The sequence below is a fragment of the Calonectris borealis genome, chromosome 4, assembly GCF_964195595.1.
Source record: "Calonectris borealis chromosome 4, bCalBor7.hap1.2, whole genome shotgun sequence".
Taxonomy (NCBI): Eukaryota; Metazoa; Chordata; class Aves; order Procellariiformes; family Procellariidae; genus Calonectris; species Calonectris borealis.
In genome coordinates this window covers 49,675,808-49,690,032 of record NC_134315.1, presented here as the reverse complement: position 1 = coordinate 49,690,032, position 14,225 = coordinate 49,675,808, and the positions used below count along the sequence as shown (strand labels likewise).

The following is a 14,225-nucleotide window of genomic DNA, read 5'->3' as shown; positions in this document are numbered from 1 at the left end:
ATACAGCTTGTGGCATGCTGAGAGACATGTTTTCTTTCTGTGCCTTGTCCAGATTGCTTGTTAACTACATGAGTTGGTCTTTTTGTTCAGCAGTTAAAAGCTGGAATCAAGCCGCTTTACTTAAAGCAAAAGTTTAAAAATCTAGCGGTTCAGTTCATATTGCAATTAAAGCTTTTTACCAGGAGGCAGTATCTTTGTTTGCCAAGGGCATGGGTAAGTAGTGAAGGGAAAGGGGTGATCCCAAATGCTGAATTGAGACATCTGAAAATAATGTGGAGGGACAGAACAAGCTTCTCCATGATGCAAATTCTATTATTTCTTAGCGCTGAGGCTTACGTTTGACAAGTTGGGCCTGCTACAGGACCTTTTGCCTGCATACGTTGGTAATTCATAATGTTTTAGCAAAGTTGCTCATAGCTCTCTGCATCTTACAGAGGTTGTGATCGTGGGGAGGTTGGTTTAGGAACTCTTCTTGAAACAAAATTTTTGTTTCAGATTTTTTAGTGATTATTGAGCCACATCCCAAATTGGAGACTCAATATTTATGAGGATGAGCAAGCCAGTGTTGTCTGGATGTTTAAAGTTACGCCTCACAGTGGTTGTGTATACCCTAGATATTTTTGAGGAAGGATTTATTACGTCATCAGTGTGATCCCCTTGTGCAGAGATATGGCAATTAAAAACAATGCTTGAAATAAAGTTTCTGTTGACATAGCTTCCCCGCCATCCCCATCTTTCAACTTGCTTTTGTGGGGGCAAGTGTTTGGAGAGGGGTCCTAACCCCTGAACTGACATACATGGCAAATCTTATGCTGATCTGATTAGGATTAGGATCTTGGTGCTGCTTTCTAACCCAGGGTTATTGTTCGGACTTCTTCCTGTTTTTCTGAAAAGCAAGGACAGCGAATATTTTTAGTTTGTGTAGCATCTGCTGCCATTTTTTTTTCTCCGACAGCTCACAGAATAAGAATTGCTAAGTAGGTCCCTATGGATTTTGTATTGATTTGTTTTGCAGTGGCATGGCTGCTGTTAAAGGTTCATGCCTTCTGCCAGATGCTTATTCTTCACCTCTTGGTTACGCTTATGCAGCCATGAATTAGACCACTGAAAAAGTAAAAGATGTTGGAAGTTGCGTTTTGGTTAGATGGGTTTATAGTTGCATCAGTACAGCTATGAGATGGTGAAACCAGAGCAAGGGTGTGGATTGAGAAGTATTGTTTTAACAAGGCTTATAAGTGGACAAATTTTTAATGGAACTTCACCTCTGTTGAGAGAACTGTGGAAGCTTTATGAGAGGGGTTTGTTTTTTTTTTCCTTCCATAAGAGAAGGTGAAAGGATGCACATTTATTCTTTATCAATATTTTCCTGGCAGTTAGGTTCTAAAGTTTTGAATTACCTGTGATTGATTATATTTTGATAAAATGAGGTGTGTATTCTTGGCATAACAATACTGGAAGCTTAGGGTTTTTATTAAACTAACGAAGAATTGGACCTATGCAGTGTAAGCAGAAAGATCATCATTTATTGATGATTCTGCTGCCTTTTGCTGATTTCATAGCATGCATAAAATGAGGAGACTGGAGATGAGCAACTCTAGCATGTTAATCAGAGTCATGTTCAGTCTCAGGCAAGAGCTGCTAATATGTTTCATACAGTTAGCCCCTTGCATGTTTGGTTTTTGTATCATTCTGATGTACATGTTGCTCCAGAAGGGATATGAACGTGAAGGGTATGTTACCTGCTGAAGGAGAGAAGGCACATATGCAACCAAAACCTTGACAACAGTTTTATCAGGTAGGAAATGGCATATCAGTGAGTGAGGAAAAGAGAAACCTTTCTGATGTAACCTTAGTATAAACAGATTTAGCTTAGATTTTCTTTCATTTTTTCATCTATGTCTTTGGTAAACACTTGCAACTGTGCTGTCTGTTTTAGATACGGTGAATTAACGCTTGTTTGCATTTTCCTTTATAGTGGCTTGAATTAAGCGTTAATTAAAGTGACTAGTAACAGTGAGGCCTTTTTCACCCAAGGGCTCGCGAGTCTGCAAACCACAACCCTCAGAAGCCATAAGGAGTGTCCCATCTCTCCAGCACGTTGTCTGCCATAGCCAGCGTATCTCGGCTGGAGTTGCACAGGGCAGGTTTAGTACTGACACTACAGGGCTTCAGGGAGGCAAAAGCAATTTCAGTGATCCTTGGTGACATCGAAGGGTGTCTAGCATTCAGTATGATAGGGATATATACTTGAACCATAAGGTCATAGAGGATTGCCACAGCATAATATAATATTTTTAACAGATAGGGACCTGAAATACCAAGTTCTTCAAAGATCTTGCAGTTGTTAGTGTAACTATTGACAGTACAGTGAGCACTGTAATTCAGTAGCTTGGGGAAACAACCAGTTTACTTCCTTTCCCCAGTCTGGTTTTGTGACAGTTCATTTCACTGTTCAGTGCAAAACCGTTCATTTCACCATTTTATTATTAATTGTTGGACTTGCCTTGTTTCTCTCGACGTGGCTTTCTTGTGGGTTATTCTTTTGTATTCTTAGGCTTTGAAAGGGAAGTTTAACAGCAAACAGTATTAAAGCTGCTGTTCCTTCTGAGACACAGCAGGATGGTGTCACCTTGTACTGCAACAAAGATTAAACAAGCAGGATACAGGATGGACTTTTTATGCTGTTCCTGGTGCTCGCTTCAAGATACGCATGTGCTACAGAGACTTGGGGAGAGTTTGTGGCAATTATTTTTCTCCCACTAAGCACTTCATTGGGCCAGTGTTAGTTAAGATGGAAGGGATTAGTTGATGTTTCATTCCTTAAATCCCTGCCCTAGGGTTGGTAAGAGGAGGGATTTTCACTTGCCCATGACTCATGTATTGAGCCAGGGGAAGAATTTAGAAGTCAGTACATGCTAACTCTACTTTGGCAGCTAGTTTAAAAAAAAAAAAACAACAACCAAAAACCCCAGGAATGAACTTGTCGAAAGAGAGTGACTTCACATGTACCAAATTGTTTGTACTTGTGAGCATTGAAATATGAAAAGAGAAAGGATTTATTTTATTTAAAAAAAAAAACCAACCTCAGGGAATGCTATATTAGGAAATGCTTTTGTTAGGAATGCACATTGTTTGAAAATAGTTAATGGAAAAAAATAATCATATTGGTGAGTAATCTGGCTTCAAGCCTCCTGAAGATGTTTGACGACATAACTAAAAGGAGAGAACCTTATTTGTTCAGAATGCACACAGAAAATGTCGAGTTTTAACCATCAGAAAGTTCTTTCAAGATGCAAGTTGGTTTATTTCTATCCTTTTAGACAGATATATTTTTCCTCCTCAAATACTGTGACTGGATAACTGCACGGCAAGTTGCTGAATAGAGACTGCTTGAGACCACTGACTGAAGCACAAGAATCTTCTGCTATCCACATTGTTTCAGCCTGAGCAGCCTCCTCCTCGATCCAATTGACTCACTCAATTGTCAGTGTATTTCCACATAGTTCGGAGATTGGTTCTGGATTGCAAGTAGGTACAGTTGCTCAGAGGTGGCTGGCTTAAAGTAACCAATCCTGAACTGAGGTACAAATCTGTGGAGATGACAGATCTTCAGTGAGGGGTAACAGGCCTGACGGCGCTTGGAGTCGGGTGACGTTGCTGAAGATGCCGGACGAGATGCGTATCCTGGCTGGTGCTTTGAATCAGCCAGGGAGTGCCTGTGGGACCTAGTGCTGTGAAGCAAGCTTTTTGTATTGCTTCATAGCAGTGTCCTCAGTAGATGGTGTACCAGCCTCTAACAGCGCTCCTTACACACCTCAGATCTCTGTTTGAATTTTCAGCCTCTGTCAATGGTTTTGAATGCAGGGTCTCGCTGCTTTTTCTCCCTAGAGGTACATATGCAACAACTTTGAAATCCGTGGCGTAATGCTTTTGATAGAACAGTTTGTTTTTTGGGTGCGAGATTTTTACATTATGATCAATTGAATAGCTGTAGTAATTCATTATTCAGTATGTTTTTAAAAATACTTTTTTTATTTATTGAACATAAAGGACTTGCATGTATAAAGTGTCTTAAGGTTTATCGTGATCTTAAGCTTTGCTGAAATACCTTTTAGAAAAGCTTGGGACTATCTTTTTAGTATGAATTTTATTAATGTTACGGAATAGATAGCGTAGTTAAAGAATTGTCCTCTAAAACCAGAGAAGTACATCAGTACTTTTGCAACTAATGCGTGTGACTTGTGTTAGGAATTATTTATCTAGACATTTTTCTCTAATATGTATGCTTATAATTTAATTTTATTAGGTTACAGAAAAAGTAATAAATTGTCTCTTTCCAGGAAAAATAAAAGTCTAATTACTGAAGATTTCTCTCTTTTAATGCCCATTGTAATATATACGCAGGATCCCAATGTGTTGACTAAGCAGTTATGGCAGTCTTCGCATGTCCAGACTGGGCCTCCCTTTTTCCCTCGTATTTGAGGGCATCTCATTAGCTTTCGACTTTATTTATTTATTCTTCCTTGGATTGGCCTGGCTATTTTGATAATCTGCAGCCTCAGTCTGCTGGGTGATTCCATTCCCTTCTGGCTTGCTCCCCCTGCCCCCGCCCCCCTTACGTAGTAATAACTCTCCCAACAGAGGCAACTAGTGACTCCTCTCTATTTTCAGCCTGCAGCCTTTCACAGGCGTGTATGTTTTCTTTGAAATAAAGAACTAGACACATAAAGAAATGGCCAACTGTGAAGCTGGTATGGTATGACTAGCTAACTTCATACCATCCAGTGGGAGTTGTAGCAGTAAGAAGTATCCTAAAAGCAAGCGCCTAGAAATTTGCATCATTTAAACATCGAGAATATGTTGATTATATCTATGCTTATTTGTTTGTTGATCCTGTAAAGCTTATTCCCTGGATCAGTCTCCTGGAAGATGCTAATAAAGTTTTATTTGAAGCAGTCCAGGGTTTTTGATACCTCTTTGCATCTTGCATTTAAAAAATGTTGATGCCTTGAAATGATTCTGAATTTAGTACGTCCTAAAATGTCCAGCAGAGAATACTCTTCTAATGCTGTAACTTGTTAGAGCCTTCTGGAATTATGTTTAATGGCATGCTACAAAGCCCTGGAGGGTATGCTTAGTTACTGCTGTCGTGGCAGGCTTCTAAAAATACAGTGCTCTGGAGGCTTCTGTTAGAATTAAGCAACCTCATAATTTGGTGTTCATTAGTTGAATTTCATGCTTTGCCTTTTACTAGCTGTTAATATGTAACTAGACTGATGGCAACTGTGAAGTGTAGGTTTTCCTTTCCTGCCTTCTTGATGAGCATAAGCTAAAATTGGCATGATTAAGAACAATTTTTTTTAAAAAAGCTGGCTCTGTAGTAACTGTAAAGATTATAAAGTGGGTTTGAAGGAAGAATCCTACTACATTAAAAGGATGTATTGTTACTGTGCCCCAGTAGTGTATATTATATATTCATTCTGATATAACGCAGGAAGAAAACACTAGCTTTTTCTAACGGTGAACACTAGCTTTTTCTGTGAAACTCTGAATTTTTTAGGTAATGTCATCACACAGTTTACCTTTCCTTTTCGAAAAGGCTTGCATACTGGCTGCTGGCTTCATTCCTGACATTGCCATGAAACTGTTGATCTGAAATGCAAAGAAATTGGGAATAAACATGGGGCGCTCACTCCAGAAGCCCAGTCAAATCTGGCACAGATGCAGCCCTGCACGTCTCCCCATGCCCCACAGTAGGCATGGCAGGTGTGAGTGACAGTTCAGCACATCAGCAGAAACCCAGCATCCTGAAAAAGTTTAAAGGCTTGGATGTTCTGCGCTGTCTGGAAACCTGTAAGTTTGCCTCTGCCATAAGGCCAGGAGCTTCCAGCCTGGGAGCCAATACTAATTTCAAAGCTGGATTTGATGGAAATGGTGAGTTGTAATCTTACTTAATTTGAACTTTGACTTTCACCTTAAAATCTTGTCATTCAATGAATATAGCATATTTTATTTCAGAAAATTAGCATGCATGCAGAAATAAAAATACTAGCATGCAATTATGTAAGTCTCACTTCATCGCATTTTCCTCTTCTGAAAGGAATGAAATAAAAACAATAAAAAACCGGTATGAAACCAAAATGTGTGAAGTTAGTTTGAAGCAGGGAGTCTTTAGAGGAAAGGTCTTTCTCCTCATAGTTAAACAGCTCATTATTGTTGAACACATGGTGGTTCCATCAAAGACTATTCTTTGTATCAGGAATTTGAGGTGACTTGGCTATCTGTCTGAGCATTACTTAAAAATTATGAAATTGGCATTAAAGAGTGTGTAAGAGTGCTGTCAAAACTCTGAAATTTGATAGATGTATTTTACTGAGGCTTTTTATTTTACTGATAATACCTCAGTGTAGAATTTGGGCTTTTTTTAAAGTCTGTGGAATAAAGTTTTGATTTGGTTTTTGTAGTCTTTAGGCAGGACTTGAGCTCGGGGAATATCAGATGAATATTGTGTTTTAACTTGGGACTGTCTGTGCTTAGTCCCTGAAGGCACTGTCAGTGTATGGCCCAGCTGGTTAGGATATCAATCTTTAAAAGCCCTTTAGGGAAAAATTGGAACTTTTCTTCTTTCTCTCCCTGTCTTTCCAAGGGAAAATATTTTTCAATGTTCTTTCTGCCTTGAACAGAGCTGTTAACTATCACCTTGGACTTCGTAGGTTTAGTAAATACACTAATGTGCAGTAACAAGCATCCTTCATGTCCAGATATTAAAATTTTCTATAGTTCTGTCAGTCATGCGAATGCCTTTTGGCTCTTTCAGCTTTCCCTATTAGACTGCTTGCATTTGTGAAACAGGGTTGAAGAATGAGGCGTTTCAGCTTTTTTTTTTTTTTTTTTAGATTGATTGGGCATACTTAGTATTCGTATCTGAGTATACAGCCATCTGTCCCTCAGGTCGTGCCAATTATGCCAACTCTGAAAGCAGCCAGAGAAATTCAGTTCTTCTATTCAGCCTGCACAACTGTTTCTTTCACTTTTTGTCTATTAAGGAGATTGGCCTGGAGTGGTTATTTTCTGTTGCATAACTAGTACTTACCAAATGGTGTTGCAAAAACAAAAGCTCACGGCAAGACATCTTCTCTATGTAAACTTTAACTTAACTATTATGGCAAATCTAAAAAGATGGAAAATAATTGAATTAAAAGCTACTTTTAATGTAGAGGGGTTTGCTGTATAGTAATAATCTTCAAAATAACTGCAGCTAGCAGTATAAGGTTTGTACATGGATGCGTGAAGGTTCCAATGGAGGGGGAATTCCTCGTTTGTTTCTTCTGGATACCCTGCATGTTCTGTTTTCTTTATCCAAAAGCACTTGCAGGAAGAAGGACTCATCTCATACTCAACATGACCTGAGAACAGAGCCATGCCTAATTTACCGTGTGATATTTTAGTCTCACTCTCATACGCTAGCATGCTAAATAAATCAGGATTATAGGCCTAAATTAAATCTTGGAACACAAAATGGATTGTGTTTGTGGGAGGGGCAAGTAAATCAGTATTACCCACATGAATAATCTAGCAAACCACAGAAATACTGCTTATGAGTGCAGAGATCTAACTTCAGAATTCTTTTTTTTGAGAACCTTTATAGTGCTTTGTTGGACAATTGTGTGGAGAGTCAGATATTTGTTTAGTTAGTTCCCTGAAAAAACCTTCACTTACTTAGCTTGAGTGTCTGATACTTTTTTTTAATCACTGACATAAGTTACAATCCAAAACAAAAAAATACCCACTCGTTACCTCTTCAGTACTTCTTTAAAAAGATAGAACTTGCGCACTGGCAGAATTAATAGCATGGTATTTTGGAACAAGTGTTATTCACTTAAAAGAACCCATGCATCAGCCCTTCATTTTGAATAGCAAATATAACTTGTTTGGGGTCTCCTTTTTCTCTGGAAAATTATATTTATTCCCTACCTTCTCCCAAGTTTGTGAACTGACTCTTTCAAAGATGGCATTAAAAATGAAGTAATCTTTTTATGATAAAATTTGTAGCATGCATAAAGAGAAGAGAGTTCTTGTATTGAACATTTCTCTGGTATACCTATAATGTAGTATTTAAGAAAAAAATATTCTTGTGAGTACAGAAATACGGTGGGCCCTAACTCTGTCTCTTCTCTTTTTCTACGGCCTGTTCCCCATCCATTTTATGGTGTTCTTTTGCTGAAAAAATCTTGTCTATTCTTCAGTTCCAGAGTTAAAAATTCTGATTCTATATTGCTTTAATCTCTACTCTTGTTCTTACCTGTATTTGCTGAACCATTGCAGTCTCCCAGTTGCTTCTCTCATGCTCCTCCTAATTCCCAGCCAACATGATTCCCTACTTGGTATTGCTGAAGTGACCTGTAATGACTGGGGGTAAGACATTGTATGTTGCTTTTCTCTTCCTTTCACAAATGTTAAAAGCAAAAAGCAAAAGGTCTTTTAGTTGTATTTACATAACAAGTGTGCGTTTGCTGTCTGTGTTTCACGAAGAGTACATCACATCCCTGACTAAAGTCCCAGTGAACCTGGGGCCTGCTCCTGCTGCAGTTCAGTTCGCTGGATGGATTGTATGCCACACCAGCATTTCACGAGTGGTACGCAGGCATCCTGAGAGCAGAGCAGAAGTGACAATACTGCAGCTCACGGCAGTACTCTCTACTCCACTGCGAGCATAATGAGCTAACTTAAAAGCTTATTTCTGTGTATTTGGAGGCCCTGGCAAGTATGTATTTGTGATTGGATATGTAAAAGAAGTAGTTGTATGCTTACTTTGTGTAGTACTTTAGAACACAATTCTGCACATCGATGCGCTTTTTTTCCCCTCTTTTAAGTTGTATTGTTTTAGTCAACAGTGATTGCTGAGCGGTTTCTTTTAGTAATGTTCTATGCCTTTCTTTTAACACAACAGGTCTGTTTTCAATATTTTCAGATTGTTCTTTGGCTGTTAATCTTTGCATTTTTACGCTCTATATATTATTAGTCTGCTTTCTGGCTTAAAATTTTTTTTATCTTTCTTTAAAATCTAGAGGAATGCTTTGAAGTACTTTCTCTCCATGCCTTCTGTCAATTCCATTTAACTTTTTCAGTGGTGGGTTAGGTTTAACATAGGAAAGAAATACAGCCATCTACTGCAAATGTCACCCTAAAACTCTTGAACTGCTTTTGTTTAAGCTAAAAGCAAACAAGCCCTTGCCCCTGGCCTGAAACACAGCATAGTGAGCTTCAAACCCAAAGTAAATAATTCGCAAAGTTACAATTAAAAAATGGATGTCTTGAATTCTTCTGTAGTGCCACAGTGAGTGGTGCTCACAATAGCAGTAGTTTTTAATACCATTTTTGGTTGAGTGTTTTGGCTGAAAGAAAACTGAGCATATGATATTTCTCTTTAAGACCATAATGACAGTGGGATAACAGCTGTGAATGCTGTTGGTGGTTAGCGGACGAGACCTTGGTTTGATTCTTGTCCAGTGTACATACTAGGGTCTGTGTTTGCATGGCTTGCACCAGGTTTGTAGATATTTTAATGTGCTAGGGAGACGAGCTACATGTTTGGTGGGATATTGGTGGTTAGAGTGGTTAAGAACGAGGAACCAGAAGGAATACAACCAACAAAAACTTTTGCTGGAGAATAAAAATCCAGTGGTGTAGAGCTAGGACAGCATCAGTCAGGTTTTGAGAAGGCAGAGAACTGAAACCTGCTGCTGTTGTGTGTCAGGGTTAAACATTCCTCTTCCAAATGTACATCACCGACTTGCCAAAGTGGAACCCTAGTAATAATGCGTGCATAATATATTATGAATTACCTGTGTACATCTGATCTGTATCCTTAATACAAACCAGACCCCAGGCCTGTGATGGAACTGATGGTTATCTTCACCACGTAGCACTTAGCACACGCAAACCGCTGCACAACTGTATAGCTAAACATTGTGAGACCCTTGCAAAGTAAGAAGGAACATCCCTTTGGGGGACTTTGGATTGAATTAGTGTGGAAGCTAGGGCAGTGGGCAGTTAATTGATCGCAGTGGTCTGTAAAATTAAAGGAACTGTTTCCCAACTCTGCTGTTTCATAGATGCTAGCTAGTTACATTATTAATCTGTTGTCTTGTAGGCTCCTACCACGTTTTGCAAACACTGAAAATGCTCTCCGGCAAATTTTTTTTTACTTTTTAACTATTTAGTCTCCCCTCCTTCTTTGAACAGCTTTCCCCTAGATGACATTTTTCCAGCTTTCTTGCATCTTGCGTAATCGTGTGCTGATTCGGAGCAGTTAGACAGACTGGAGACACGAAACTGTCTGTACTTGTTTTCCACATCCGGTCAGTTACACTTGTGGCAGAAGATTGTTCATGTGTCTGACCAGACATCTCTCTTAAGAAACATAGAGGGGAGACAATAAGTAGCTTTTTCTCCGGATCAATCTCACTGCTATTGGCAGGAGTCAGATTTCTCTCAGGGTGGTTAATGTTCCTTGAGAAATTATTTGCCAATTCCCTTGAAAAAATGTCCCAAGATGGCTCCAAGGATTGAAACCTTCCATCTGCTACTGTGCTCCTTTGCAATCAGGCTTTTCTACAGCTGGTGAGTGGGAAAGTAAGTCACTGTATTTGGCCAGATGTGATCCTCTGCTGTCATACACACACAACACTTGCAAATTCTGCCTTTTTTTTTTCTTTTAATGCCCTATAACCTGTCATCTGCCATTTGCCCTTACCTCTCAATTAAGTATTGTATCATCTGTGTTCATCCTTCCTCCGACTCCTTTATCCTTGCTGGCTGTCTTTCCTTCTTTCGTGTACAGTTATTTTCAGCTGTGTTCCCACCTCTGTATCAAAGCCTTCCTGCTTCTCCCATCATCATAGATTCCTTGCACAGACCCTGGCCATCTGTTCCTCGCCCTTTGCATTCTTGTCCAATGTTTTTTTCAGTATCTCGCCTCCTTCTTCTGTTCCTTTCCTTATCCTCATCTTTTATTTGTTGTCATGGGAATACCCACTGGGACTTCTAAATAATACACAAAGAGCTGCGGTTTCATTTTATTTTGTAAATTCTTGATTGTGAAGAGAGAATTAGAAAAAACGCCAAGAAATTAAAATCTGTGAGAGAAGAAAGCAAAAGCTTGAATAAAATTGTATAAAAATCATCACTGCTTTTAGATAGAGGAAGATCTTCTAATCTTCTAACCTCATGGTGTGGCAACCTTGCATGTTATGTAGGTCAGAATCTAAGAAATTTCTGTAGTTCTCAGTGTTTGTCATTACTGTCTCTTTCATGATTAAATGCTGTGGAATATCGAGGGCCAAGAAAATAATAAGATGCCATACTGGGAAACATGCTTTCAAGCTGGAAACCAGCTTTTATGATTTTATTGCAATTCCCTGAGAGCTCCTTCTGTGCTTCCATTTTAGAGAATGTAGAAACATTCCTAAAGAGCTTAATGAATATGAAAAAACAGAGAAAGTGACATCTCTATGGCCTTTCTTGCAGAAAGCGTTGGCTTATTCTTTGCACTTGTGGTATATGGGCCTGGATAAGCTCCTTAGCTTCTCTGCTTCCTCTGTGAGTTTTGTTCCAGAAAAATTCTTTGTTCAGAGATACTGAATGATGTGTGCTCAGGTGTTTGTCCTCCCTGGGCTTCATGAACTGCAAACTGCACCTAAGTACCCATCTTCTTCTGAACTGTATACTTCTGTTTAGTACGGCATAATGTGGGGACTAACACACTTGATTTTTTAAGAATTTTGTCGAAAGCCCAGAAAGAGTACTGTTTAAGTATCCACCAAAATTAAGATGTTGGTGTGCCTCAAGCCACATACTGAAACCCACACTGCCTCTGTGGTTACTTGCACTAAAAGCAATGAGTAAACAGCTCGACATATTTTCCCCCAAGTTATATATGCCTTACCATTAGTGTAATTTCTCTATAAATTGAAGAAAAACTAAAACATTCTTTTTGAAAGAGACCTTCTTGACTGTATGTATGCCCACACATGCATGAACACATACTTATCTAGAAAGAGTATTTAATTTTTAAAAATTGAGCTATAAAAGGAACCCTTAAACCCAGTGAGCTGCATCCTAATCTACATGGACCAGTACGGAGTTTCTTTTTACTGTTATGGCCGATCTCTAAGACTTGTCAGTAAGCCCTGCCTGATATTTATCATGCATTTACATTTAATATGTATTTCTGAAAATACGGGCTGAACATGAATTTAAATAGAAATTGAGACGTGACTATAGCTCCAAAACAGTTCTGTTTGCATTGTATGAATGTGGTCTTGGTGTTTCAGTTGCACAAAAATATAAATGATATGGTTAAATTATCAAGGCTAGGGATTGCAAGAAATGGCTAGGAATGCTTTTCCTCTCAGTGGGATCCTCAGTGAGAAAGGAAATGTAGAAGTGGAGGCTTCATGTAAGGGTTTTTGGGGGAAGGCAGAATGAAACCTGGGCTCTGACCTCTGGGCACCTTCGTCGTCTTCATGATTAGTCTGATGTACTGGTTTTCTACCGGACTGGTGCTCAGAACATCTTAAAGCTAAACCAAAGAGTGAATACTTAGAAAGAATACTATTGTTTCTTCTTTCTTTTTTTTCTTTTTTCTTTTGTGTTGGTTTCAAATGCAATAGCTAGTTTCCAAACTACGTTTTATTACAATTTTTTTTGCATTCTCATTCATCTCATTTAATATTTCAAGGTGCTTTGGCTAATGCTGAGTATTATGTCCCCGAGGGGCAAGTCATGCATCCTGCTCAGCTTAAGAGTTTCCAAAGTGTCTCTGGTAAACTTCCAACTAAACTGGAAGGGCCTGATTTAAGATGGGTGGCAGGTTAATGGAGAGAGATCTCTCTTTATGAATGATTCCTCCTGGAGTAACAGGAGAATGGAGGGAGTATTCACACCAGTCCTGTGAGATGCGACTTCTGTGAGATTCCTCTGCCTCAGGCCTGAAGGAAGAGAACACTGAAGTCTAGCAGTGTGAGTGCAGCACCCAAAAAAGGGGCCATGGCTTTACACGCCTTTGAGCTATAAAGGCTTCTATTCACCAGTATGCAAAAGGGATTGGGGCCGTGCCAATGGCATACCAGACTTTGGGAAGACTGGTATCAGCAGCTGAGCAGGTGGATCTGCTACCGCTTTTGTCATTGCTTCCATTGAATAAGGAGAGCTGGAAAAGGACCAAAGGAAATCATCTATCCAAAGCCTGCATGTCATGGAGTCCTTTGCATAGAGATGCCAGATTATGGTATGAAATAGGATTTTGGTCCCATGCTGAACATGCAGTACATAACAAGATTATGTGCCACGGGAGTGAAAATTTCTTAGACTTTAAGTTGCTTCCTGTAATTCTTTTCTGTGGTTCAGAGCCTCAGACTTATATTTGGGTGCTTTTGTATTTATTTGCACAAGTTGTAAATATATATAAATTTGTATACTTAAAAGTGTATATCCACCTGTTTATTTAAGTGTATTCCTATGTATACACATTTTATAAGTATGTTTAATATATGTTACTGAAATAAGTTGATTTTGTCCTTTGTTTCCTTTATCAGTTTGCTGAAAGCAGTCAGAAAAAAGAGGCTTTGCAAAAAAGCATTGAGAAATCAAAAATTGGACGTGAAGATACTGTAAGTTGCTTTGTGGGGGAGGCATTCCTACCGGAAAATAGGGCTACAAGTATGCACGGTTTGTAAATATTAATGTAGTTGTCGGAAATCCATTAAGAATTCTAAATACTGGAGATGAGAAAAGGACAGAAAAAAATCAGATATTAGATTATTCCTTAGTTGGTCATGCACTAATGAGTAAATATTGACAACTGGCTGCTCCAAGGCTGAGAAAATGTGTGACTGCCTGAGGTCTGGTAATTTTCCAGGGTTTTTCAGATTCAAAGATATCTTAAAACTTGAACTACCCGGAGGTAAGTACGAAAGTTGGCAATGGTTGCTGAACTGCCAAATCTAGTAACTGCAAACTTAGGTGTTGGGGGTCGTATTTTTTTTTTTATCTTATTTATAATCTAAATTTCTAAATTACTATTCTGAGCAGCCATGTAAGCTCGGTGCTCTTTGCATGCTGAAGCTGTTAACATGGCAAAATAATATTTAGGCTTCATATTTGCCACACGTATGAAATAGCATATTAGTTAGAAATACTTCATACGGTAGTCTAAGTTGCTG

At 38.9% G+C, this 14,225-nt stretch overlaps 1 protein-coding gene across 1 annotated transcript in view; it reads left to right on the top strand.

Moving 5' to 3' along the window:
* MND1 (meiotic nuclear divisions 1) overlaps nucleotides 1–14,225 on the top strand; it is a 42,633-nt gene that overhangs the window by 8,445 nt on the left and 19,963 nt on the right. The window contains exon 5 of the mRNA XM_075149472.1: nucleotides 13,599–13,673. Coding sequence (XP_075005573.1) covers nucleotides 13,599–13,673 — 75 coding nt within the window. The remainder of the gene's footprint in view (nucleotides 1–13,598; nucleotides 13,674–14,225) is intronic.